General features: G+C 40.1%; 1 protein-coding gene across 1 annotated transcript in view; it reads right to left on the reverse strand.

The window, feature by feature from the left end:
- The window catches only part of ADAM12 (ADAM metallopeptidase domain 12), a 185,199-nt gene that overhangs the window by 6,855 nt on the left and 151,119 nt on the right, over positions 1 to 27,225 (reverse strand). The window contains exons 12-21 of the mRNA XM_075026605.1: positions 26,387 to 26,564; positions 21,462 to 21,551; positions 19,857 to 20,052; positions 12,295 to 12,403; positions 11,991 to 12,189; positions 9,447 to 9,524; positions 7,315 to 7,423; positions 3,522 to 3,657; positions 2,776 to 2,884; positions 2,133 to 2,315 (exon numbers count right to left, since the gene is read on the reverse strand). Of these exons, the coding sequence (XP_074882706.1) occupies positions 2,133 to 2,315; positions 2,776 to 2,884; positions 3,522 to 3,657; positions 7,315 to 7,423; positions 9,447 to 9,524; positions 11,991 to 12,189; positions 12,295 to 12,403; positions 19,857 to 20,052; positions 21,462 to 21,551; positions 26,387 to 26,564 (1,387 nt within the window). The remainder of the gene's footprint in view (positions 1 to 2,132; positions 2,316 to 2,775; positions 2,885 to 3,521; positions 3,658 to 7,314; positions 7,424 to 9,446; positions 9,525 to 11,990; positions 12,190 to 12,294; positions 12,404 to 19,856; positions 20,053 to 21,461; positions 21,552 to 26,386; positions 26,565 to 27,225) is intronic.

Raw genomic sequence — 27,225 nt, forward strand, 5'->3', positions numbered from 1 at the left:
CTTCTCTCCATCTGTCTTCTGCTAGTGGGAGACAGCGTAAGCTTGAAAGTTGCTAGATAAGAAGAAACAGAAGAAATTTCTTTTCTTCTTTTTTTTTTTTTAATGGAGTCATTTGATTAAGAAACAGAAAAGCACTTGCACTTAAAATCTTAACTTTGACCACTGTGAAATATGCAGAATGTTTTAAGGAATGCAAGAAAATAAACAACGAAACCATTGGAGCTAAAGACAAAAGCAACACAAACCAATACTACTTCAGATTTCCTATAAAATTGATTTTTGAAAGAATCAGTATTTTCTATTCCCCTGAAAAGGAAAATAAATGACCAGCAAGATGGAATAGGGAAGAAGAAAAATCTTAAATACTTTGAAAGCAATTAGTGAACTGGCCACACTTATAAAAGTTGGTCTAACCTGAGTGATTCAATGTTCAGACAGACAAAATTAAAACTAGATACATTTTATCTGCTGTCATAATGCGTAAGCACACTGACATGGCAGCTTACCATTGTCTCATCCCTTCTCATTTCTGTGTTATTTTTACAACCACTTTTCAAAGCACTGCACTTCAGCAACTGTTTGATAGCCATATCCTCCTATAAATCATTGGGAAAGTGTCTCGGAGGAGCTCACAAGGTTGCTGCGGGAAGAAGGTGCTCTGTCCTTGGCCATCCCAGCTCAGATAGACACAAGCACTCAAGACACGGCTGCTTGAGTATGGATTTGCAGTAACTGCATCCAAATCAATGCGATACTGTCGTGATTTAACCCCAGCCAGTAACTAAGCACCACCCAGCCGCTCGCTCACTTCCCCCCCACCCCAGTGGGATGGGGGAGAGAATCGGAAGGAAAAAGGTAAAACTCATGGGTTGAGATAAGAATGGTTTAGTAGAACGGAAAGGAAGAAAATAATAATGATAATAACAACAATAATAAAATGACAATAATAATAAAAGTATTGGAATATACAAAACAAGTGATGCACAATGCAATTGCTCGCTGACCGATGCCCAGTTAGTTCCCGAGCAATGATCTGCCCCCTCCTGCCCCAGGCCAGCTCCTCCAGTTTATATACTGGGCATGACATCACATGGTATGGAATGTTCCTTTGGTCCCCTCTCAACTTCTTGTGCCCCTCCAGCCTTCTTGCTGGCTGGGCATGAGAAGCTGAAAAATCCCTGTCTTAGTCTAAACACTACTTACTTAGCAACAACTGAAAACATCAGCGTGTTATCAACATTCTTCTCATACTGAATCCAAGACATAACACTCTACCAGCTACTAGAAAGAAAATTAACTCTATCACAGCTGAAACCAGGACAGATACTCGTTTAAGATAGCTTGGTAATAATGACATTCACTTCATTTTAATCTTGTACTATATCCAGAATATCATAATGTCTACAAAACAGAAATAGCTGGGTGCCTGATTCCTTTGCTTAGACACAGTCACACTACAAATGCAACCAAAAGGGAGAAGCCAGTGACCAGAAAAGCAAGAAAATGGACAATATCTAATACAGACGACTGCACAGACAACTTAATCTACTCTGAATACTGTCTTGAGATGCATCTTATTACAAAAACAAGGGTTACCAGCTCTATTTAAACATTGCAATGAAAGGTACACCTACATGAAATACTGTAGGTAATTACAAGTCTGCTTTTCAGATCTGTGCGCTGGAAAAAAAATATGCAATTCATACAGCCCTTGGCAGAACAGAAGCACATCAAGTTAATATACCTTTTGCTCTTGCACAAGACATCTGCAACTTGACTTCCTAAACTACATCACTGGGTTTGGCACCTTCCTAACAAACCATACAGTTTCCCTCCGGTTGGGCAGCTGGCAAGATGAGCCTGTGTTTGCCTGTAATATGGAGCTTGCTTATACTGGTGTGTCTTTTGAGTAGTGAAGAGAGAGTTCAGGATCCTAAATTTTAGGATCACAGCCTCAGTTGGCATAAACCAGTACATCTACACCACGTTTCTAAACATGTACAAAGTATAAAGGAAATACTGTGCAAAAAGGCCAATATGAGAGATGGGAAAACATTCATTCTTCACTGCCTGCAGATACTCACACACTAAATATTAAATAGAAGAGAAGCTTAAAGCAAATCAATGGGTACCTGGGCAAACCTCAGCGTAGGGTTGGCTGGCAAGGGTCTTTCAGGCACAGCTTGGTGACATGGCAGTTGGGGAAGGGGTGGTAGGACTCGCTGCGGGGTTTTTAGTTGTGGCAAATCATGTGTCTTCACAGGGTTACTAATGTCGATGATCTGATAAGGCAGCGGTCGTCTTGGACCATCTCTCTGCAAAAAGAACCCCAAAAGTTATAAACTTCAAGAGCTGACATAAGCATTGCTACTTTAAAATCTATGTTATTTGCTTACTTTTCTCTTTTACTCTGCTTTTATCTACCTCTGCAACCAGAGAAGCAATTAACAGCTTCTGGAGTCCTACTCAAGCACCAATCCTTCACCATTCAGATAGATAATAGTGTTCTGGTGTAAGCAAGCTGGCTGGCTCTATCCTAGAGACTAAACTATTTCTTTTCTGCACTTGACATCTCCACCTGTCTAGAACTCGGAAGCCATAAATGTATTTTGAAGCCTACATCTTCTCCCATTTTACATATTGTTAGTTCTACATGATATCAAGCTCGTGTAATAACTGTGTTCTAATAAATTACTTAAATGAGATCCAAATTATATAATATGTGGGGTTTTTTTCTTCTTCTTTTTTTTTTTTTTAAACTATTTAAGGACTCACTTTTTGTATGTTTGTATTTTGTGGCTTCATGATGAGATTTTTACTGAGAGACCTGGTATGAACGTGATTAGGCTCAGATGAACTGGAAGGTCTTGCTGGACTCACAGATCTGCAATACAAACATATATTTATTGAAAACAACATTCTGCTTTATAACTTTTTTTTAACAGTAGCCTCTTTTCAGAATGAGATTTTTGCAAGGACTTTCTGACTTTTTATAGTAAACACGGAAAGTTAAAATTGTTTAGTGCTCCTGCAAGAATAAAAATAAATATTGATTTTTTGGAAACCAGTAGCCTGTTAAATTAGCTTCTGCAATCTGTGGAAATGCAGCTTTGTAACACCCAAGAGACTATTCTAATGAATCTAGCATTTAAACAGTAATGACCACAAATATGAAAGTTTCAGCTCACTCGACTGAGTTTAGATAAAAGGCTATGCAAAGTAATGAAACTATTTCAAGCAAATGAAAAAAAAAAAAGGCAATACTTCCTTTACTTCTTAATCTTTTATCACAAAAGAGGTATATAGTCAACCCCAAACCTACGTTATTTACTGACAATCAATAAAGCTAAACTAAACCAGGAAAAACACCGCTGTTACCACTTGGTGAATATTTTTGTTAAGGCTGGCTCTTTCTAACATATTCACACTGTTCTGTGATGAATGTCAAGATGAGAGCTGCCATGTTTACAGCTACTTTCTACTAATATCTATTAGAATATAATTAGGGAAAACGATCATACCTTAGCTTCTCTATTGTTGTCTTTTTACTTGTAAACAACCATCTCATGAACGTCTTCCTTTTCAGATACATGATTGATCCAGCAAAGATAAGGCACAGAATGGTTATCAACACTCCTATGGTTAAACTCTTATTATCTGCAACAAAACACATTGAGTTAACTTCTATCAAGAGCCATCTTTACTGAAATGTGTTGTGTATATGGAGGAGGACATTGCTGCCTGGCCCGGGTTCCTAACTGCAATGCAGGTGAAGTGAATAAACTATGAATTAAAGACTAATAAACTCTTATTTCTTCTAGCCTGATGCTTGAATTTTGGCCTGTTTTGAAGTTTTCTTTAACACTGGGGAAAAATTGGTCTATTCTATTCTGGTCCAAACATGAACATCTCCATGTACTCTCTCTGCATCTATGGCCAGGTCCTGTTTAGGTTGTCATCTGCACTGGTAAAGTGCAAACTCTTAAATATTCTGTCCCTCAAACATAAGCAGTAACCCTCGCTCCTTTAGAACCAGATTTTAAGGGTTTCATTGTGCTTTAGCACCGGGCAAACAGTCTGAAATTTGGGCTACTGTGGTCCAGCCCTCATGGCTGTCAAGTCGAATCTGGAGGCAAGCGAGGAGCCGAAAGAAAGCCTTCAGCAACGGTGTTGTGTGCTCTCAGAGGGATGCACTGCAGCCTTCGGTACTTGTTCCAGTTTTCAGAGTGCTTTAAGCTGCTTTAAGTACCTTCCTGGGACCTAAGTGAGGCACAATAGTGAGATGAACCCTGACGAGACGACTTGCAGCTAAAAGAAAGCCTGATGGCCTGTATCAGAAACGGCGTGGCCAGCAGGAGCAGGGAGGTGACCGTCCCCCTGTACTGGGCACTGGTGAGGCCGCCCCTCGAGTCCTGTGTTCAGTTTTGGGCCCCTCACTGCAGGAAAGACGTGGAGGGGCTGGAGCGTGTCCAGAGGAGGGCAACGAGGGTGGTGAGGGGTCTGGAGCACAAGTCTGATGAGGACTGGGTGAGGGAACTGGGGTTGTTTAGCCTGGAGAAAAGGAGACTGAGGGGAGACCTGATCGCTCTCTGCAACTGCCTGAAAGGAGGTTGTGGTGAGGTGGGGGTCGGTCTCTTCTGTCAAGTAACAAGTGACAGGATGAGAGGAAATGGCCTCATGTTGTGCCAGGGGAGGTTTAGATTGGATATTAGGAAAAATGTCTTCACCGAAAGGGTTGTCAGGCATTGGAACAGGCTGCCCAGGGAAGTGGTGGAGTCACCATCCCTGGAGGTGTGTAAAAGACATGTAGATGTGGTGCTTAGGGACATGGTTTAGTGGGCATGGGGGTGTTGGGTTGACAGTTGGCCTCAATGATCTTAAAAGTCTCTAAATGATTCTATGATTCTACATATGATTCTATGATTTTTAGGAAGAAGTAAGCAGCAGCTCCGATCATTATGGGTATGTGATATGATCATTGCCTGGAAGAGAGGATGTTGTGATTCATCAGAACTGCTGACCTAAAAAGTGCATCCTCCCACAGTAGGAGAAACATCTTTAATCTTTGCTCGGGTAACCCATCATCACTGTCTCAGCCTTATCCTGATTGATTTTCAGCCAGCTGGCTCTCATCTACTGGCCTAAGCTCACTCCGATGCTGGTGAACACAGTCAGCAACACTGACTGAACAAACTACACATGGGGCTTCATGGGGCATGAAGTGCTATGCTTTTTACCTTATAGCGCTGCAGAATAATAAATCCCTCACCATCTCCAAAAGATTAATAAAAACCAATAATCCAAGATTACACAATTTAAATTAACTTCTCTACCTAACAATTAAATATTTAAGGCTTCTTTGTAAGAAAAATATAGAGTGTCAAACACATTTGTTCTAAGTCAGTGTGCTGGTTTTGGCTGGGATAAAGTTAATTTTCTTCATAGTAGTGGGTATGGGGCTAGGTTTTGGATTTGTACTGAAAACAGTGCGGATAATTCAGGGATGTTTTGGTTACTGCTGAGCAGTGCTTGCACAGAGCCAAGGGCTTTTCTGCTCCTCACCCCACCAGTGAGGAGGCTGAGGGGGGCAGAAGGGGTGGGAGGGGTAAAATCAGTTACTAAATACTAATGAGACCATGTGCCTTGCTTGACTAAGATGAAAATATTTTCTTGAGCTAATCCTTCTGTAATTTGATTTAGAGATGTGCAAACTACTCGGATCATAATCCAAACCACCCCATCAAGTGTTCATATTTAAATCCAGGTGTTAGCAATAGAAAATTAGGCTCTAGCAATTTCCATATTTGTTTATTCCCAGTATTATTGAATGTAGCACCATTTTTTTGAGAAAAATGGTGAAACTACCACACTATATTTAACTATCGTTAAAACAATTTTCTGTTAAATTGAAGTGTTGGCTTCCAAAAAGCAAAATGCAAGAATTATCAAAGATTTCCTATATTTGTCTTCCCCAGTTAGCGTTGTCTATGCAGCACTGTACTATAATACATTTTGTAGCTCCCCAGATACTTAGCTTTCAGGTAAGCTGAAAAAGGACTATAATGCTTTAGAGCAAATCTTAAAAGAAAACATTTAACACACAAGTAATCACACTTGTTCAGTGCCTGAGCACAGTTTCTTTGCTATCTTACCAACTGGTAGGTATTTTAAAAAAAGATTGTTCAACAGTGAAATCACAATGTGAAGCTTTGTCATGGAAATGACCGTGCTGTCATAAATCCAGTATTACAATTCACTGCAGGATCTGGCATGTAGAGAATACATTTTGGTTTTGAATAGTATTATTCATATGAAAACATGCAGATCATTTTCCAGCCAGTTTTCATTTTTATATGTATATATGTATATGTGAATAGACTGCTTGTTCTGTCATGTAGTCAGACATAAATCAGAAACATCTCTATGGAAGTCACTAAAGTTACAGTACTCTGGAGAAAAATTGGCATGTGATGATTATCAAATCCTATAAAATTCACAATGTGTAGAAATAATTTCTTCTGAGGTTGGCCAAAGGTGAAGTAAGATACTATAGCCAATGTTCTGCAGACTGAACAAGGAGAAATTGAAATACAAATTCTAGAAATGCACGTCTCCTACTACTGTCATATGTGAGAGCAACTTCTGGTAAATGTGTGGAAGCTAACTATAAAATGTAGTTTTAATCTGATAGGGTCAGAAGTCTGCTGTTTTCCACAATGCAAAAGATCCTCCTTAGAAGAACCATGTAAAATAGATTTCTGATTTTTGATTATGCAATAATTTTGCATTTATAATCATTGCAATATCCACTCTTCATTAGGCACATAACTATAGAAGCAGGTTGTGTGTACAATGAGGTATTTCTATCCTGGTGCACTCAGTGGAGAACACTGGAGCTTGGCATATCTCAAGGTGAATCCAAGAGTACTGCAACGTTTATCTACCATGGCAACAGGATTTGCTCAAGTGTGGGAGTTAGCTCCTCATCCTCGGCTTAAATCAATACCATTTCCTACTTATTGCAGTGAGCTGCTAAACTTGACCATGTATCTTGAAAATAAAGGAAGGCAAAGAAAGGCAAAGAAAAGAACCCGCCAGGACCACTGTGCCTTCAGTTATGCAAGAAAATTGATGCACTCAGCCTGCCTTGGTTTTACTTCACTAAATTTTCAGGTTGGTGCCAACGCGTTTGGATTAAGCCATTTGATTTACTGACTTATTTCCCAAGCTTGCCAGCTCATTGCTTACAGGACGAGACTTGTATTCCCACTCTTTATCACGGAAAAAACAGGTAAAGCATGAATTACTACTAACCTGCTTGCCTAATTGGTCCACTGTCCATGCTGCCACCAAACCCTGGCTTGTCACAGTAGGGGGGGGCCCAGTCAGCCTCGCAGTGACAGTTCTTTTTATTGTTGCAGACCTGCGAAACAAGACAAATGGCTTAACATGAAAAGGATTACCCTATACATCTGAGAGCAGCGCTGGCTGATAAGGCCTCCTAATCAGATAGTGACACATCTGAAAGAAATAAAACTTAGAGAAGGAAAGAGATGTACTGGTATCTGCCTATTGGCACAACTAAGATGGCATAGAGCGACTCTGAGTGCAAGACACCACGGAGTAACAGGGATCCTAAAAAAGGCATTATTTATTTGGCAGGTAATCGTTTGACTTGCACCAGCTGACAACTCCAATAATATAAGGATAATCACACACCTCTTAAGTCTTATTCTCTCTTTGCCTCCAGCAGCAACATTATCTGCTTTCTAACTTCTGTTCCTTCTGCCTTCATAGGAACAAGAGTCTCTCTACGCTTTTAAGGCTGTAAAGCTTTGTCAGCCCACTTGAACACTCCTATCCAGCAAGGGCTTGCACTGGGCTGCATACTGATTTTTCCACTGCTCAAGTCCGCCAGCTCTAAGATGAACCAGTTGCTGGAAGAACACGCGAAACTGGAAACAGGGCTGAGGAAACCCTCCCTTTGATATCACACCTGCGCTGTCTACAACGATCCAGTCCTCAGTGTTCTGGTGGTTTTAATCTGAGTTAAGGAACAACTAGCAAGACCTGATTTCCCAAATGCTCCCTGCAGAACAAGGGAGATCCAAAGAACCGGAGCCCATCGTTAACATCAGCCTGTTCCCGCTGCGCAGAGCAGAAGGAGCCGGGAGACTCGTGGCTCTTTCTTCAGGAGGTCTCTCAGTCCCAAACACCCATTAAAAAAAAGGCTGCTTTTTATTTCCTTTTGCTACCCCACAAGCAGTGGCTACATGTCTAATACAGAGCGTAAAGCTCTGTGCTGTATCGACAGAATACATGAACTGAACAGGCCAAAAAATTCTGTTGCACAGGACAGAGATGGCACAGTCTCACGTGAATGTACAAATTGATTTTTAAATAAAGTTTTTGGGCTTAGGTTATAAATATTTCAGAAAGACTATACTGACTGTGTCTGCAGAGTATTAAAATATCATTCACATAGCTTACACTGGCTATGGTCATGTAAAATGCAAAACAAAAAAAAGATTTACTTTTCAAAGACAGCAAGATAATTAAACATATCATTTGTTAAACATTATTTTTTAAATTAAAGCACTACAGGAGTTCCCATCTACAATTCTACGAGGTCATTTTTTGCTACTCAGGAGTCATCAGAGGTTCTCCATCATACAGAGATAAAGATGCCAGTCTAAGCTGATGCTCATTCCAGCACAATGATAACACACAGCACCATCAACACTGCACAGTTTTTCAAATGCGGGATGATAAAATAAGTTAAAGCAAATTAAAATCCCTTCTCAGGAGAGGACAGAGAATTTCCTATGGCTCTTCCAATGTGGTTGCCACAGCTTTTCACAGAAACAAATAGATCATCAGCAAATCAAGGTTAATAAGGCATAGCTTGACATAATTAACATTTTCATAATATAAACTAGGTTTCAAACCTATGATATTATTAACTAATATCATCAAATTTTTCATCCTGCACCACTTTCGTACCATGAAACTCATCAATATGGTTTTGCTTTATTTTAATACTTTTGGAAATGCTTTTCCATTTGACTCTTAATTCAAATGCATATTTTAACTTCTCTGTATCTACATAGAAACTGTATTTTTTTAAATGTTAATAGGAATTCTTCACGAAGGAAGGTTAGACTTCAAATTGCTTTGAAGATGAAAAAATTCCTTTTTATCACAGACTGTTAATTAAGAACAAGATAATTACTACTTGATAAATATTTCTTTGTTAAATAAAAATAATTCCATTCTTGCAGTTCATATAAGGGACACTGAAAATGGAAATACATAATTAAAAAGTATTGCAGTGACTTTGACTGATACATTACAAACAATCAGAGATCCCAAAGCTATTACACAAAATGATTTCTTGTCCAGTGTTTATTGACCGATTGTAAAAAACCTGTTCCTATAATGCTTACTCCACGTCCATGGCACTTTGTTGCACATTTGTGGACACCAAAAACACTTGTATTCTGGCACCGGCGATTAAGGCAAATCTGCAAAATAAGAGAAAAGGAGTTTTAACAGGCACAGAACTGCTGGTGCTCACAAGGTATCATGTCCTTCTTTATACGTCTGCTCATCCATCAGTGGTTCTTTTAGCAGTTACAGGTTTCCCAATACACAAGCTGCATTGACAACATGACATTGACAAAAAGATAAGGACACCAGAATTAGGTGTCGTCGTCTTCTTATGCCTTTCTAAGTCTTTCAGGTCCAAATCGGGGGAAGCTGAATCTCGATCGGCATCCTGGCCAATACGGAATTTCAGACATAGGTCATTTTGGGTTGATATGCTGAGCTCGTGTAAATGAACACTCACAGTTTCACTGAAGTGGAACTAGTGGCAAGCCGCTGGGGTTTGCGGGGTTTTAAAGCCAATTTAAAAACCGGTAATTTGCATTTTTTTCAGGACCAGGTATGCACTGAGCAGGAATCTTCCGTGTACCTGATCTGGCTGCATTCCTGTCTTCACAGCAGCAGGTGGTTCCTCAAGGAGAGGTTCAGGTCCCCTCGTGGGGTAAATTAGCATAGTTCTGTTTATATCAATAGTGCAATACTTTTTCATGCCAGTACAGAACCTGGACTCAGGACAGCCTGAATATTTAACTGAGGTCGTTGGTATATATGGGCTCATCATCGTTCTTCAGCAAAATTGAGACCTTTCTAAGAGTTTTCCCAAGCTAAACAATTTTTTTGGTGTCACATATAAACCAACCATATTTAAAGTGTAATAATGATCTTATAGGAAATGGAAATAAACAAATAGCATATGCAAAGAAATAAAATTCAAATTCTTTTTTCTCCAGTCATTACGGGTAAACTTTACTCTGCCAATATAGCTGAAAACTGAGGCAAAGCAAGAGTGGTACCATCTAATAATACCATCAAACAATCAAATGACTGTTGATGATGTCAGTAATAAGAAGTTATCCTACTCAAAACTGAAGAAAGAAGAAATTAGGACTAGAATAACTGTTACTATGTTATGTTGACCAAAAAAAAAAAAAAATCACTGCACAATTTTGCTCATGTTTAACTGCAGTTCAGTTCAGTAGTACTAAAAGTCAGTCACAATAATTAGCATTAAGCAGGGAATAGTGTTGAAGGAGACGACAGGGATGCTTAATCAGGGCACTTATGCCCTGGGGAGAAGGAAAAATGGAAAGGAAATTAGAGTGAATTGGCATCAACATGCACGCATGTAGAGAATATGGTCTGATTACAGCAGTATTCACAATTCAAATATTCATAGTGCAGTAGCACACAGAATTTTGATCACATTAAAATGGCTGCATTTCAAATTGTGTATCTTCAGCTTAGAAAACTCAAGAATATTTAAATTCATATTCTTAATCCATAATACAAATGCACTAATGTCCTCAAAGTAAAACATACAATTTCGTAAGTATTAGCGTGTGTATTCTATAGTGTGTATGTGTATGATTAGATAGATTAGAAAGATTAAATACTCATTAGTAAAACATAATAGGGTGCTTTCCCAGCGTTGAATTTGCTTTGAAAAGACATTTTATAACAGATTGACTTAGAAATATTGTAAGGGTTGTTTTCCTGTAACAGAACTGTAGTTTCACTAGGGACATATTTTAAACCTGTTCCCAATGCAGTGTGATAATCCAACATATTTCAAAAGCATTCAGAAATTCAGAGGCTTACTTGAATTTACCAGAAATTATCAAAGCACTTTTTTTTTTCTTTTTGCAAGTAATCCACTGAGGGGATAGAAACCTTCATTTCAATAGTTCTTGGACTCCTTTCCATTCCTCCCCCCCTCTAAACTCATGGCTGTCTCCCATCTTTCTCTGTTCCTTTTCTCACAAAAGAAAAACCGAGAATGAGGCAGCCATATGAAATTTGGATTACATTCACATAGGATAACTCACAAAGTTTGCAAAATATGATGGCAAAAATCAGTTTTGGTGGCTGAACATCACTGGGTTTATATTTTTCCAATAGTGCATACAGAGATTGCTTTTCCTGCAAGAAAAAAAAAGGGGGGGGGTGTGTGTGTAGGGTGGGAGCCATAATCAACAGTTATAATATATATTGAAACCTAAAGTGAAGTCAATGACAATTTTGGAATGCCATAGACACTGGGAAAGTGAATACATTGAACTTCTCAGAAATTCATTAACAAGCCTGTAATGTGTTTTGCTGTACTTCTTTTGCAGAAAACCTCTAGCCTACATGGACAGATATGTGGGACTGTCCTCAAAAAATCTGTTATAAACTTGAGCAACTTGCATTGCATCTGCAAATCTGTAATCCAGAACAGTGGCCAAAAGAAGGGAGTAAAAATCTGACTCACTGTGAGCATGAGAAATGATTCTTTTGTGGAAAAAAAAAAATCCCAAAGCAGAAAACAGGCAGTTTAGTACAAAATACTTGGCAGCATGAGGGTAGTGATGTTCTCCTTGTTTGGGAGTATTTCAGAACCTTACTTTTCCATCTTCACACTTGGTTCCTGACAGCACAAGACCAGGATCGGGCATATCATCACCCAAATACACGTGGGTACCACGACACAGAATCTTGCCACCTTCCTGAAGTGGGATATTAGTTTCTATGGAAACAGCATTGGTACCAATTACAGGTCGATTTGCTCCTCCTTGACACTGGATTTTTCCACATTTAGCATCTCTGAAGGCAATAAACAAACCCAAAGATTAGTGAAACAATTTTAAATGTTATAAGCCCTCTCCCACCACCCTTGCACCTGCTCCTGTGTTTGTAGGGAGACCCTACCTGGGTTCACATTTAGCAAAGGAGCTCTTGGAGTCCTTGCCACAGTTGCCGTAAGGATCACCTGCAGAATTGACTCTCTCAAAGCAGATCCCAGGAGCAGGTTTCGCACCTGAAACAAAACCTAATCAGAACTTTCATCTCATACAAGGTGTTTTTAATAATTTTCTTTGAGCTCCGCTAATGCTTTAGGGGAAGGTAGCATGCGATCTGCATATTGATGAAGCACAACAAAACAGTTGTGCTGGATCAGCATGCTAATTGAAGAGCCCGAATGTGTGGGTTTTCCACTGTTATTTCTCTCTTGGCAATGCTGAGCAATAGACAACGCAGAACTTTTATTCTTTTTCAGAATTTCTCTAGATGACATCCCTCTTGTGAATCGTCCTAGGACACAAAAATGTCTAGTAAATGCCAAATCTAGTTTGGTGAAGAAAGACAAAGGCCAGCTGGTAAGCTAAGTCCCTTCTTTTTACAGGAGTCCATGTGACTCTAGCGAGACCCCAAAAGCTGAAACCAAAGAAAATACTTTTCAAGAAAGGCCTTTTTAAGTGCAATTCAGAACAAGAAGAAACCAGAAAAAATCCAGTTGCAATCTAGACTGCTATGTGTCTGTAAAAACATGAGCACATGACATGGCAAAGAGAATACGCCGCTGTTAGCTCAAGCTAATGTACTGAGGAGAGGAAGGCAACCCATCCCCACCTTAATCCTCAGTAAATCCCCTCCTGTGGGAAAAGACTGACTTGAAAGAAGGGTCATTTCTACCATGGTGGTAGAAGTAGGAATCTGGGAAGACAGGCAGCATCTGGTTCTTATCTACTGTAGTCTTCTGTGATGGAGACATATCATAACAGCAAAGGAACTTCCCTGGTGGGAGTAGTACTGGAAATGTTTGTGCAGACAGATTACTCATCCCTACATTTTAGAAGTTAAAAGGTACTATTAGAACATCAATTCTAATGTCTTATACAGACAATCTCCTGTCCATTTTTCCCCAGATTATGACCAACTATTGAATATCTTCTACGGGAAGATAGATGCAGTCATCTGAAATGTCTAAGAGGTGGAGGATCTACTTCCCTGGTTTGACTGTTGCAACAATTAATTAGTCCATGTTATTAGAATTTAATCCCTTTCTTCTATTGTGAAGCGTGGCTTTTATTTCCAGCCAGTAATTGCTGCTTCTTGCACGATTAAGGGGCCCTTTGCTAGGGCCCTTTACTACCCCATATTTTCTTTCCATGATGATAACTAAGAGCACAACCAAGTCAGAAGATAACTAAAAGCACAACCAAGTCATTGCCAACATTTCAACTACTCCAATACGCAGACCTGCTTTGAGGAGACAGGGTGGTAAGGAGCTGTGCTGGCTAAGACTCTTAACAGATATCTGCTGGATACATTTTTCTACTTTTGATAGATCAGCCAAACAAAAACAAAAAGAACTGGCAGCAAATGATGTGATAGCCTAAAGGCTGAGAATATACCATTTCTACAGTGTTCCCTGATCTTTAACAGAGACAGAATATCTGAGTTAATGTTACATTTTTTTCCAATGTTTTGAGCCACTTCCAAGTGTGTATGCCTCTAACTGTGGGTAAAACATATCATTTATTTAAACCAACCTGAAGATTTCATCTGAAAGCCTTCAAAGAGGAGGAAAGTTTTTTTAAAAAAGGGGTTAAATTCCTGGAGAAGAAAATACAAATATGACTGTAAAACTTCCAGTTAGTGTGGATCTTTTCACTAATAAGTCAGAGATTAAAGCCTCAATTAATTATCTGCATTTCACAGTTAGAAGCTTGACTAATACTATATACTGCTGAACAGCAATCTAATGCTATTAAGGACAAAATATTAAAACTTGGAGAGGCTTAAGATGGCACTCTCTTTTCCTTCTAACATTTTTACATACTGAAACTGGAGAACTCCAAAAGAAAGGCACAGAAGGAACAGAGTATGAGCTGTTGGTTCCCTGGAGAGCAGGACAAGAGCTTGAAATTCTTTGGAAGATTACGATCAAGCTTGCTGAGTTCAGAATATTTCTCAAATCTGGAACTATTAAAAAGGACTCACACAGTATTCTTTCACTTCTTTTCATTAAGCCACAAGCAATAATCAAAAAATCAACAAAAGCATCCAGACAAGGCACTGTGCAAAAAGCTAAAGTAAAATTTCCATTTTCAGCATGTAGATTCCTCCTCGTCTTTCCAGGGCAGGCACATTAACTATTCAGCTTGATACAAACATTAACATGTGCATATACTATGCCAGCTTTAGAAGGGAAGGGGAGGGAAGGAAAAAAAAAACCCCATGCTGTAAGCAGGAGGCCAAATAAAACTGCTTTTTTTCCCACATCTGCAAAGACCAACTTGCTCAGACCCACCTCGCCAAAGGAATAAGCCCTCACCCACCTACCACAGTCATATGCGATTGCTATGGGTCTCATCTTTTTCTTGGCCAAGAGCTTTGAGCCCCAACTAGTTCAGCCAACGGTGTATCACCGCAATGACTGGAGGCTTCTTTGGAGATGTGTCAGCAGCAGCCCTGAGCACAGACACACTTTCCCCAGAGTGCTGTCTGGCTCCAAAAGCAGCCAAAAGCAAAATGAATGCTCATGACCTGTGCTTTGACTGTAAGTGACCTAACAAAGAATTGTTAAAAAAATTGGTGTTAAAAAGAGAAAGGGCTTACTGAAATACTACGAGAGTTTAAGGTATTTATCTTCCTCTTTCACCTGGTGAAAAACTTTTGTTTGGTTGTTTTTTTTGAATGTAGAAATCAAGTGTGTTACATATGATGGAAAGAAGCCTGCAGGAAGAAGAACACATCTGCAGCATCCTTGCAGGGCTCAGACAGCCCGATAATAACTCCAAACAATAATGCCTGACAAGAAAAAAGATCTCACAGAGTACAAAAAAATGCTCCCCTGCCAGGCTCGGAGCAGTCTGTGTATGAAAACACCTGGTACCCAATGATCATCTGCAGCTTGGAAACCAAAATCTAGCTTCAATTTCTGCCTTTGGTATCAAACCAAAGCACGTTGTTGCTTGGGATTCAGGTGGCTGTTCCCTCTCCTGACTTGTTTCTCACAATATTTGGACTTTTTAATAGATGAAAACGTATCAGAGTGTAAGAAGCTGAACAGATGGAGCTACCAAGTTAAAAGGAGGTTTTCAGAGGATGCTTAAGGTAGAGAATTGTAATGTTGTGTTTCTGGAGGAAACCCATTTATCATGACTGCACCATATAAACTGAAGCAGAAAGTCCTGTCTTTCTCTATTTTGCTACCTCTACAGGCAAAGGGAAAATGATTTGTGAAAGATTTCCAGTGGTTATTAAGTGCTTTGAGCTGGATAAACAGAGTTTATTTCACTTTGCTATTGATAATTATAGTATCGTGACCCTGTAATTAAGGTCCTGTCAGCCTTTCCACGCCAAGCCTTATTCAAGGGATTAAATCAGCCGTTTCAAACTGCAGAAGGTCAAAGCTCACCACTGCAGTTGTCAGCCTTGAGACTTCTTTTTTCTCCAATTGTGTATGTATATTGATGAGCCCACTTCTTTCCCTATACGGTTGCAAAGAAAGAGATGTTCTACACTTTTGGAAGCAATACAGAAATGCTGTGTCATTTCAGATCAGTGCAAGACCTGCTGCAATGAGAAAATACCGTCACGGTCTCCTGAAAGAGAAGAGAGAAATTTCTGACCATGGTGCTGATTCCAAGAACAGAGAAACACCCGTTATCAGGCTGACAGTGGAAAAGAAAGATATTTCAATTCAGTTCCCAACATTGTCTCAAGACTTATTTAAAAAAAAAATAAATATATATATACAGTGTTTATGGGTGTGGAGGGGAAAAAACCCCAACCTTTGAGTAACAGACTGGAGTTCTGTTGCTCGGGCTATGCCAACTAGCACCACGAACAACTGTATAAATAAATATAAGCATAAAAATACAGTTCTCTGTCATGTGATTTGCACCTGGATTTTATATCTCATTGTTTTACTGCACTGATGATGCAAAGCAAGCTTTCCACATGCTCCCTTGGCCTCTCTCTTCATCTTGTTAAGTCTGTGCAAGAGTGAGATGGGGTTGAGATTTTTTTTTTTTTTTTTTGCATTTAAGGAGTATGCTAGCTCTTATTACCTCTGAGAATATGGCTTAATGCCTTTCACATCTCCAAAAGAAAAGGCCTGATCATAAATGTGTGGTGATCCAAATAGTTTGATTTTACTGAATTCAGATATTTACGATGCTTGGATAGATTAGTATTTTTGCAATTAAAAAAACCAAAACAAAAACAACCAACGGTTAGCAATGGTTTGGTCAGCTAGCTTAGATGTGAAGCCCATCTATTTTGCCTATAGGGTTGTACCTGGAAAAAACTGCAAACCTCTTACACCAGTTACAGGCCTTTGTAACATATATTGACATTAAAATTAAGATTGTTCCTGCCTAAACAAATGGCCATGTCTATGCAACAAGTTTAAGTATGTTCTAATTATTAAGTCAATGCCTGCCATTTGCTCCCCCAAATCATTGCTTTTTTCCCTCTTGAGGAAATGTAGGAAAACACACTGACAAACATCTCCTTTCCTTCCCTAAAGAGTCATTTTCTTGTCAACGTAGAAAAAGCCATGAGTCTAAAGCTGAGAACCTTCTATTCCTTGGTAATCAATAATTTCTCTCTCTTAAGTGGCTTTATCTGCGTAGCTAGTTGCTCTGGGAAAATGCCAATGGAGTACTAGACATCACACAAATGCATTACTATCGATGTACTTTTCAGTCACACTACTATCAATAGGTCAGATCAGTGCAATTTGATATTTTTGAATACAAAACAAAAAGGTCACAAGCAATTCATGCATGTTGCTCCTTTAGGATAAAAATGACATGAATGAAGGCGAGAGAGAGAGTAGAGAAATTTGTGTGTTCTGGGAGCAGACTGGAATGAACTTGGTCTTTAAGAGGAATTTATGGGTGTTTTCGGAGACTGTCCCAAGGTGCTCCTCCCCTTTTTCACACCAAGATTTCCATGCTACTGCAGATTGGGAATAGCAAAAAATATTCCTCTATTTGATTTGAATTTATCTGTTGAAAGTGACAAAAAAATCCCCATGGAAATGCAAATACTTCTTTCTGGAAACAGGTTCCTATTGCTCAGCCTAATGTAAACAAGCTCTGACAGTGCTCATCATTTTTCTTTAACTAGATCTAAAAATATTAAGATTGATGTTTATCATTGGGCTACTGGACATCTGTAACCTGATGAATAAGAAAGATATACAAAAGAAGACATTGATAAGGAATTAAATATACTGAATGTTATTTTAAGAAAAGTTATTGTATTTTGTTCTGCATGTAGGCTTTCTCCTACTGGAAGTAAGAAAAAAGGAATTAATGTAAATGAACTATGATCTGTTTTTTCTTTACAAAAGAAACTACACAACTACTCCTTCACTCCATTCCAACACACGCAGTTGTTAAAAACAATTCTAATCAGTTACAACAATCTGGTAAAAGGTTCAAATGTATCTTTTTGATAAGAAGTCCGGAGACAATATCTTAGAATGTCAAATCTCTTTCTGCTGCAAGCAAGGGTGGAAAGAATGTTTTTTTAGCTGTACCATGATATTTTTCCAACTGCACGGCCCACCTAGCCCTCTTCCCATTCCACCCCGCATCTGCCAGCTCATACTCCAACCAGATGTAAGTGTGATCAAGCGGTGGATATTCACATCCTTAGTTTTTAAATCCAGAATATAGGCCTTGGTTTTTGCTTGAACCCTATCTGCTACACTGTTTGACACTGTGTGAAGGTTTCCTTTACTGGCATTATTTCTAATCTGTACTTCCAAAAATGAATTAAGCCTTTCAGTTCAGGTTTGGTAATGTCTCAACCTCCCTTTCAAAACCTTTATCCTTGGGTACTCCCAAGACAAATAAGGCTCTTCCAGTTAAAGTCTGTTTGAGCTCTGTTCTTAACAAAGTCATCTTTCTCATGAGCAGCCCCCCATAGCCTTGACCACTGGAGTCTCCATGCACAGCAGTGCCCATATTGAATAGTCCCAAGAAAGAAGACAAGAAAGAATTAGGGGAGCCTGGGGGGTTTGGAGGACTCGCTGTGTTAGGAAACAGACCTGGCAACGGAGCTGCAGCAATTCAGCTCCCTGACCTTTAGCTGAATTTTTCTCAGCCACTGAAATTATTAACAGTCTGACCGAGTAACTTTCCATGGCATGGGAAACTGGTTCATAAGGAGATTTTGCTTTATGCAAGAGAAAATGTCTCTGTATCCAGGGGATTAGAAATCCCAGTATGACTAAGACTGGAAGCTATAATTGTACATGCCGATATGAGCTCATATTAACTCTACGACGCGAGTGGGATTCAGAGGAGTATATCAGATGCATGGTTTGTTCCATGTGGGGAGTTTAATCCTGAACTGGAACTCCTCTAACCTGTTCTTATACCCACATGACGAAGCTAACCTGCTATCTGTATCAGTGCCATTATTTCTTGAGATGCTTTAATGGTCGCTAAAACAAAAATTGTGAACGGTCCAAGTCTCTGTGAAGTTAAAAAATAAATCCTTCAATAGGAGGGTTTTGACCAAGGGAAACATCTGTGTGTCATTATATTGATACATAAGTTTTGAAACAGAGTTGAAGGCAGAGAGATACTGAATTGGAAGAGGCTAAGGGAGCTGAAAAAAAAGTTAGTTTAAAAGAAATAATTAAATCTAGCTCTAAATAATGCTTCTCTTCAGGAGAGGTAAAAGTGGTTTTCCCCTTTGAGAGAGGGGGTGAGTGAGATGCTGAAGGAGACATGACTTGTCCCCAGCGATGTGGGAGGCAATAGCAAAATGCTGAGTTAGTGCTTGTATTTCGGTGGAAGGGCCATAGGACATTACAGAAAAGTGAACAGCTTTCCTGGGATATCATGTTTCCGATAACCCAAGAACTCATGCTATTACATTTTTGCAAAAAGGAAGTAAATTCCCACGGGAGAATAAAACCTCTTTCTGCTTGACTACGTACTGTGCTAAGAGCACTGTCAGGAGGTAGGCTTACAGGGTAACACCAATTAATAAAACACACACAATGATACAAGAATCTGACGTTAATGTCAAATACTGAACTCTGTTTTGGGATGTAGACCGGCATACACGTTTCACAGATGAGCAATTTAGAAGCTTACATACCAATCTGGAAAAGGATGCAATTTCAACCTGTCAAGAGCATTCAGCACTTCGTAGGATGACATAAGGCCATATCAAAGTCAATATTAAATGATTTGTCTAAGTTCACCTAGCCATTTGCAGCAGTGTTGCAGAATGAACCTAGTTACTGTTGCTCTCTACCTCCTGCTGCAAGAAACGAACACTACTGCACATCAGGGATAAAATGAATCACGGAATGATTCCCTCATTATTCAGTTCTCCGTTTCAGAAAAGAATAGCTACAGATTGGTACTGCATAAAATTCCTCCAAATCCCATGCTTTTTTTTTTTCCCAAGTCTATCTCACAAACAGATCTCCTGGTTCTCAGACTCACCTTGGCCCCACAGCGTGATGCACTGCTGCTCGTGGGTCTGGCATATGCCGTTGTAGCAATACCCGTCCACTCCGTGGCACGCGTGCCCGTCGTGCAGGTACACGTTAGCTGGGCAGTGAGGGCTGGCTCCTGTGCAAAACTCTGGCAGATCGCAGGAATTACTTGACTCTCTGCAAGAAATCCCCGCTGGTTTTAACTGCAAAACAAACAAAACCCCTTAACTGCTGTAATTCCCATCCATCAGAGTTATGCAGCGGTATAACCCATGCAGCGCACGAACAGCTTTTTCCACTGGCTCTGCACCAACTGACCGCAGAGGACAGTATAAGAATTATGCAGCTCTTTAAATGCATTTATTTGACACATGTTGCAAAGGGTTTGGCAGGAAGGAGGGCCAAACTGAACTTGCAGCTGCAAACATGGCTCACGTGGCTCAGGTCAGAAGGTAAATCCAGCCTTTTGTTAGTTTTCAAATACAAACCAAAGTTTTCAGAGTGCCTCCTGCAACCACAGGCACAGAAACAGCTTGGGCTGTACTGCAAAGGATGCTCTGTAGCACTGACCAAAAGTCAGACCAGAAACTTTTTCAGCCGTAACAACACAGCAGTGACCAGGGCAGCCAGCTGATCACGTAACGTTATGTTATGTGTTATGTTACGGCTCACGAAGCCACCAGCCCACCTGCCTTTGGATTCGGGACCCTGACAGCTTCCTGGAATGGAGGTGCATGTCCTCGTGGGAATGTCACTCTGTCACAGGCATCAAGATCTTCTTCAACTTATTTATACAGCTAGTCCATGTAAGTGTTCCTGTCCTGATTTCCCTGGATAACTACATTTTTTTCAGAGCTGAAAGTAACTAGTCGGTAATGGTGGGACACGGCAATCTGAACATTCACTTATCAACAACCATAAAAGATGGGTGTGCTCTGGGAGCAGCACTGAATTTTAACTGCATCACCACAGCGCCTTTGGTAAAAAGCAAAAAGACATGAAGATTGATTTTGCTAAAAAGCGTTTGCTAGCTGTTTTGATAGCTCGCTGCTACTGAGCTTTTAGGCAGATGGTTGCCACAGACACAATGGAAACTTGCTGAATGCTTTATTAGCCCATATGCAAGAGATGGTCTGAGAATTCAAGAAGGTAAATGCCTGTGGCAAGTTGGCTTTTTATAGTATGTTAGGAATCCACAAGAGCTGATGATCTGCATTAAAAATATATAGGCTGTTGATAGAATCAATATTTTAAGAGTCTTCCCATAAAAAGAGGGTCCAGCATTTAATGACTGCTTGCCAGAGCGAAACATCCATATAAGCATGAAAAATATCAAAGCATACAAAAGTTCCTAAAAAAGAAGAGGTTTTGCATGAGCAAATGAAATGGCTACAAATAGCACAGACACCACTGAAAAAGTCTGTCGATCTGCTCCTTCGATAACTGTTAACAATTTGAGAATTTTTTTTAATTGCTTACATGAAATGCAAGTGTCTTAACGCTTAATGATACCAATTTGCTTATTCTCCATCTTTGCTTACTGCTCTGCAGTTGGGAAGATTGCGGAATTCTGCCCACCCCACGGAGATAAGAAAGGTTCCCGGTGGTTCACCTGGCAGTCTTCGCAGCAAAGTCCATGTGCACACACCGCTCCCGGTTTCAAAGTACAGGTAGTTGCATTACAGCACCGGTTCGTACATTCCTAGATGGAGGAGAAATTTAGAGCAGACAACTTTCAGTCACAATGAGCTGTAAATCAAGAGGCTGCCTACAGCTCCGCCAAGAAAAGCTAGGCATAAAATAATGAATTATGCATGAAATCCTACAACTTGATCCAAACAGTCTTGTCTGTCCTTACATTCAACAAGCGCAATAATTGTAGTAAAACCAGAGAAGTCATTGAGAAAGGCTGGTTTATTCTAGCTACGGATCCAATCCCAAATATCACAAACTACTCAAGTGTGCTGATACCAATCCGGATACAGTAGTACAGTGTTTTATTTCCACAAAAGTCAGTGGAATGATGCCATTGCCTCAAGTGAGGATCCAGGGCCCGTGTTGCAGTTACTGACTACAGCTCTCTATTTTGTGATAGTTGCTCACCAGGCTTCTGTATCGCATGGAGACTGGTGGCTGCCACAAAGAAAGATGATGACACCATTCCATGTCATCTCTTATCAGGGTATGCCAGTAATAGAGCTTTGAGAAATGAAATGAGTATGAATTGCATTCTCACTAACTGATACATCCCAATTTCACACTTATGGATTAGATGGTGGCATGTGTGGGCTTTTGCAAACTTTATTTTCAGTAGGAAGAGCTGGTAAGAAGTTTCAGAAAATAATGGATTTGTTTTTCCCAGATCATGCTCACAAACTGCAAGTTACATCAGCTGCGCTGGAATCTCACCTCTCTAACAAAAATAGCAGCAGATAAAATTGCTCTTCAGCTGTGTTAAGTCAGTTTGATTTAACAAGGGATCACTAACAACATAGGGAACACAGGAAAAATAAGTGGGTTAGAATGATGTTCACAGCCTCTTGTTACTTTATTGGCTTTTGTAAAGCTTTCCAACTGGAAGATAGGGCTACCACTGCACTCCCAAATAAAGAGCAAAATGATTCTCAGCATTTCACTGTTTTCTTAGATAATATCTGCCTGAACATACAAAGCTAATTGTGCTGCTCTGAAGCAGTGGAACAACTTCCTGCACCTATTTTTGATCATGCCAGAAGGCAGCAGGCTATGCAAATATTTCTGTGCAGCTGCTGTATTTAAGAAGTAACATTCCTCTGCACAGAAGCACATTTTATAAATTCACCTCAATAGCAATCTGAGAAAAGCAGAGTGGAGGAAAGCGTTGTCAGTCCAATTAATGTACTTCTGAAACAGTCAGCTCCTATACCCCATCATCCGGCCCTACACCAGCCAGCCATGGAAAGCAATCGGCATTCCACAGGCAGATTGGGATAAAGACACAGCCCTTTGAATGATGTTACTGCAGCCTTTGAAATTTCCAATTGTTCACTCACTTATTACTCATTGTAGGGACTGAGCTTGGTAAATAGTTTTTGTGCCTAGGCTATTAAATTGTCAGGAATGGTTTTAACACAAACAGGCAAGCAAACAGAAAAGGCTCAGAAGGCTTTTGGAGGCCGGAGGCTGCCACCCAAAACTACTGCTGTGCTGTCGTTTATTGCTATTAGTTATTATTGGTAACAACAGCAACGATGGGAGTTGGGTTTCTTGGTGTAGGTGTCCTGGGCTCATCAGAGCATCTCAAACAGACTAACACAACAGCAATTCTAGCATCACCTACATGAAGCCAGATACTGTAGACAGGACATCTTGTTTTCACCCCCTTTTTTCTAAGAACACAAGATAGACCACATTGGGCCAGCCTATAACCCTTCTAGTCTCGTGTCCCCCTGACAGCAGCCGGCAGAAAATGCTTAAGGACAAGAATGTGAACACACATACATGATACCCTCCTAGTCTCCTACCTTTCCCTTGGCTCCACGGACAGTTTTAGCACCTCTAACATTCAGTGGAAAGGAACTCGCAAGTAATCGACACAGTCTGGGGAGCAGCTCCTTCTGCTTGTTTGAAACCTGCCACTTTCTAATTTTATATGCACAGTTCTTGTTGGGGAGCAATCGCTCCCTACTCACTCTTTCCATTTCACTCACGATTTTATCAGCCTCTCTCACGTTTCCCTTCATTTTCTTCTTTTCCTGCCAGAGCCCCTCCAAAACTTTGAACCTCCTTATTGCTTTTCTTTCAACCTTTTTCATTCTGCTTCATCCTTCCTGAGATCAGGGAGGTGTAGGAAAAAACTGCACATGCAGTTTCAGGTGCAGCACGCTGCAGATTTATAGAGGCCTACTGGTGCTTTGTTTTGTTTTCCTATTTCTTCCCGAGTAATTTCTAACAGCCTATTTACCTTTTAGACCACTCCTGAGCACTGGGCTGACATTTTCATGAGACTGTTTATTGCAATATGAAGTCTTGTTCCTCTATGGTCAGAGTCAGCTCAGAGTCCATCATCTTATATGTGATGTTTGGGATGTGCATCACTCCGCACCGAATCCCATTCGTCATCTTAATGATCAGTCCAGCTGTCTCAGAAGGTTCCTCTGCAGTTCTTCACAGCCAGCTTTCATCTCCACCATCCTAACTAATATCACCAGCAAATTCAAGACCATTCCTCTTCCCAGACTGTTTATGAATATGCTGAATCATGTAGTCCCCAGGACACATCTCATGGATACATCACAGCAGATTTCCTTCCACTGCGTAAAATGGACGACTTCTACCTGGTTGTATTTCCTATCTTTTAAGCCAGTTTTCACCCATGCAATATTCTCTTGTCCTACAGCTGCTTAGTCTCCTAAAGAGGCTTTGGTGAAAGGCCTTGGTCTAAAGCCTCCCTGAACTCCTAACAGGCTGCAATAGCAGCATCGTCCTTTTCCATCCACTTGTTAAGTCCTTCACAGCACTGTGATAGGTTTGTAAGACAAGATTTCCTGGCACAAAAGCTGTGTTGACTTGTCCCTGGCATGTCACAGCTGTTCAGGCACTAGCTCTTAATTACATTTGGAAGTAATTTGTCTGCTTCTGATATACCAATTTGTAGTTTTCTGATTCCCCCTTGCAGCCTATTATAAAATTAGCCACATTTGTCACCTTTCAGTTCTCAGGGACCAAAGATTTTTTTTTTTTTCGCCTTATACTATCTTCCCATTTGTAATCTACTTTAACCCTCCTTCCACAGACACCGTAGCACGTCAGACATTTTTGGTAATATAATCCAAAATGCAGTTGGAGCTTAATTGGCAATATCATCCTTGGTCAGGTCTTACGCTCTTGGCCTGGTGGCGGGCATGCCGGCATACATTATACTCAAGAAGATGACCAGCGCCTGATGCACACGAGGCCGTAGTGTGGATGGAGGTGATCAAACATTTCCTACAGTATTAGCATTTCCAGAGTTGTCTGAAGGGTGGGAGGTGGGCTACAGTCACGGCTCTCCACTCTCATGAGTCCATTGCTGTCCTACTGCTAAGGAATGTCGGTGAGCACAGACCTCAACACGGGGGCCAATATTTGACTTAGGGTAAAGGAGAAATATCCCTACCAACCACCTACATCTACATATTCAGACTGATAGTTAATTCTGATCACTGACAAAAGAAAACTAGCATATGTTATTGTACAGCTCTCCGTGCCATAAAGTACTGCAACGCTATTGACAAAAGTCAGCTGGTATAAATGACTGGGCAGTGAATTATTAACTAATCTAATGGGTTTTCTGGTACAACTCAGATTATAGCAGTAAATTCCAAATTAATTTCACTGGGCCAAAGCTGCAGTTTTCCAATATAATTAAAAAGGAAAAACATAGAAAGAAGAGGCAAATCAAGTCAGCGCTTGCTGACGTTAAGTGGCTTTGACTTGAAAAGGTATTGCTAACATTCAAAAGTGAAAATGAGAAAGATAACTGGGTTAGAAAGACATTTGCAAGCTGCTTGCACTCTATTGACTTTAAACAAGAAGATAAGCCTGCTTCCTCCAACCTTGTTACCCCGAAGAATGAGTGAACTGTCAGAAAATCCTTATGGCTTGTGTAAATCCAATACACTGTATAGACAGGATACAGCAATATCTCGCTCTTTTAACTGCCCCGATCTATTTTGTCTGCAGAACCATATTTATCACAGGAAACAAATGCCTCATCTGCTGATGTATTTAATTCAGATAATCTGAGAGGAGTTCAACACAGCCAATGAGCTTGGGATGCCAAAGGGATAAGGATGTCGGCTCAGATATTATTTGACCCCCAGGTTTTGCCTATCTCCTCCTGATCTGAGCAGTCCTCTGACACATTCACTAAACTAAATGGAACGATCTTTGAAGTAGTAGCACTCTTTTTGGGAGGCAGTAAAGACTATTTCTGTTAGTAAGGTAATTGGCTAGAGGCAAAGAAAAATCTCATAGTGAAGGAGGGAAAGGTCTTGTACCTAAGAACTGAAGCTGTCTGCAATAAAAAAAATACCTAGCCAATATTAATATTTATGTAGCTATTTATATTTATATTAATATTAATATACGAGTGGCTTCTCATATACGGAAACAAACCTTCAATTAACGCATGGTATCTTGAGAAATTTCAACAATGTTAACAAATTTATTTTGAGTCTAGCTTATTAGCTAGTACTTAAAGGAATTTCTGTTGTTAGGAACATGACAGTTAGTCATGATTAGCCTGTTGGACAAGCCACGAGAGAGTTTGTTCTCTAATGGTGAACCAAGCACATTCTTAACTAAAGCCCTGCCTGAACTTTAGCAACTCAAATGCAAGTCAAGCAGAAACTCCCCGCATTTCTGAGGAGCCTAAGGTTTAAGATAATAAGATAGAGGCAGAGAAGGGAGAAATATTTTTTTTACACTAAATAGAGTTAAACATGCCAAACCAGTTCTTTACTGTTAAAAACCTGCAGGCAGGAGGTGAGCAGTAACTCTCAGGTGGTGTCTTACATCAGGCTCCCCGCAGTCGCACTCCTCTCCATCTTCCACGTAGCCATTCCCACACTTCTGTCCACCGAAGGACTCCTTGACTTCAGGCAAGTTAAACAGACACATTCCCACTCCTTTTTCCAGGCTGTTTTCCAGGTCCTTTCTACTGCAGCTACTGAATACCATGGGAAATGGATAGCTAGAAGAAAAGTACACAGCGACAAAAAGACAGATAGTATTATCAGATGAAAACGTCTCTTTCCTGTCACGCTGGTGACCTTTTAGCACATCTGTGCACTAACAAGAAGATTGCATTCATTTTTTTTTTAACCCCTTAACACAGGATTGAGATACAGCAATTCACGGTAAAATTGAGCCAAACACATTTATAATAATTTCTGACTATGAGTAAGGGAATTTCCAACTTTTTCACTTAAATTTGTAGTGGCTTTTAAGGATTGGAAGTGTTCACATTTGGAATTCCTTCTCCCTCTTTTGCATATGTAGTTATACAGCAAATTTTGATCACCATCCTAAAGAAATGCTAGGCTTGCAAGGAGGATTCCTGCATTTACAGGACTGCAAAACATCCTAATCCTTCTTGAAAAATTTAGCCTCGAATGGCAAATTCATTCATCTTGCTCTGCAGTATGGCAAACTTCCTGCTCTTTTCAGGAAAAAAACAACAGAGAAAAACACTGAGTTACTTGATAAGAGCCTGCTTCTGCAATTCATCAAAATCGAGCTTAGGAACTGCGTGATTAAAGCAAATACAGTTCTTGTTTTAAATCAGGATGACTCTAAGACGCTACCGAAGACACCCATATTTTGAATTCACACTGCTGAGAGCAGGATTTGGC

This window comes from Buteo buteo, chromosome 4 (assembly GCF_964188355.1).
Source record: "Buteo buteo chromosome 4, bButBut1.hap1.1, whole genome shotgun sequence".
NCBI classification, from domain to species: Eukaryota; Metazoa; Chordata; class Aves; order Accipitriformes; family Accipitridae; genus Buteo; species Buteo buteo.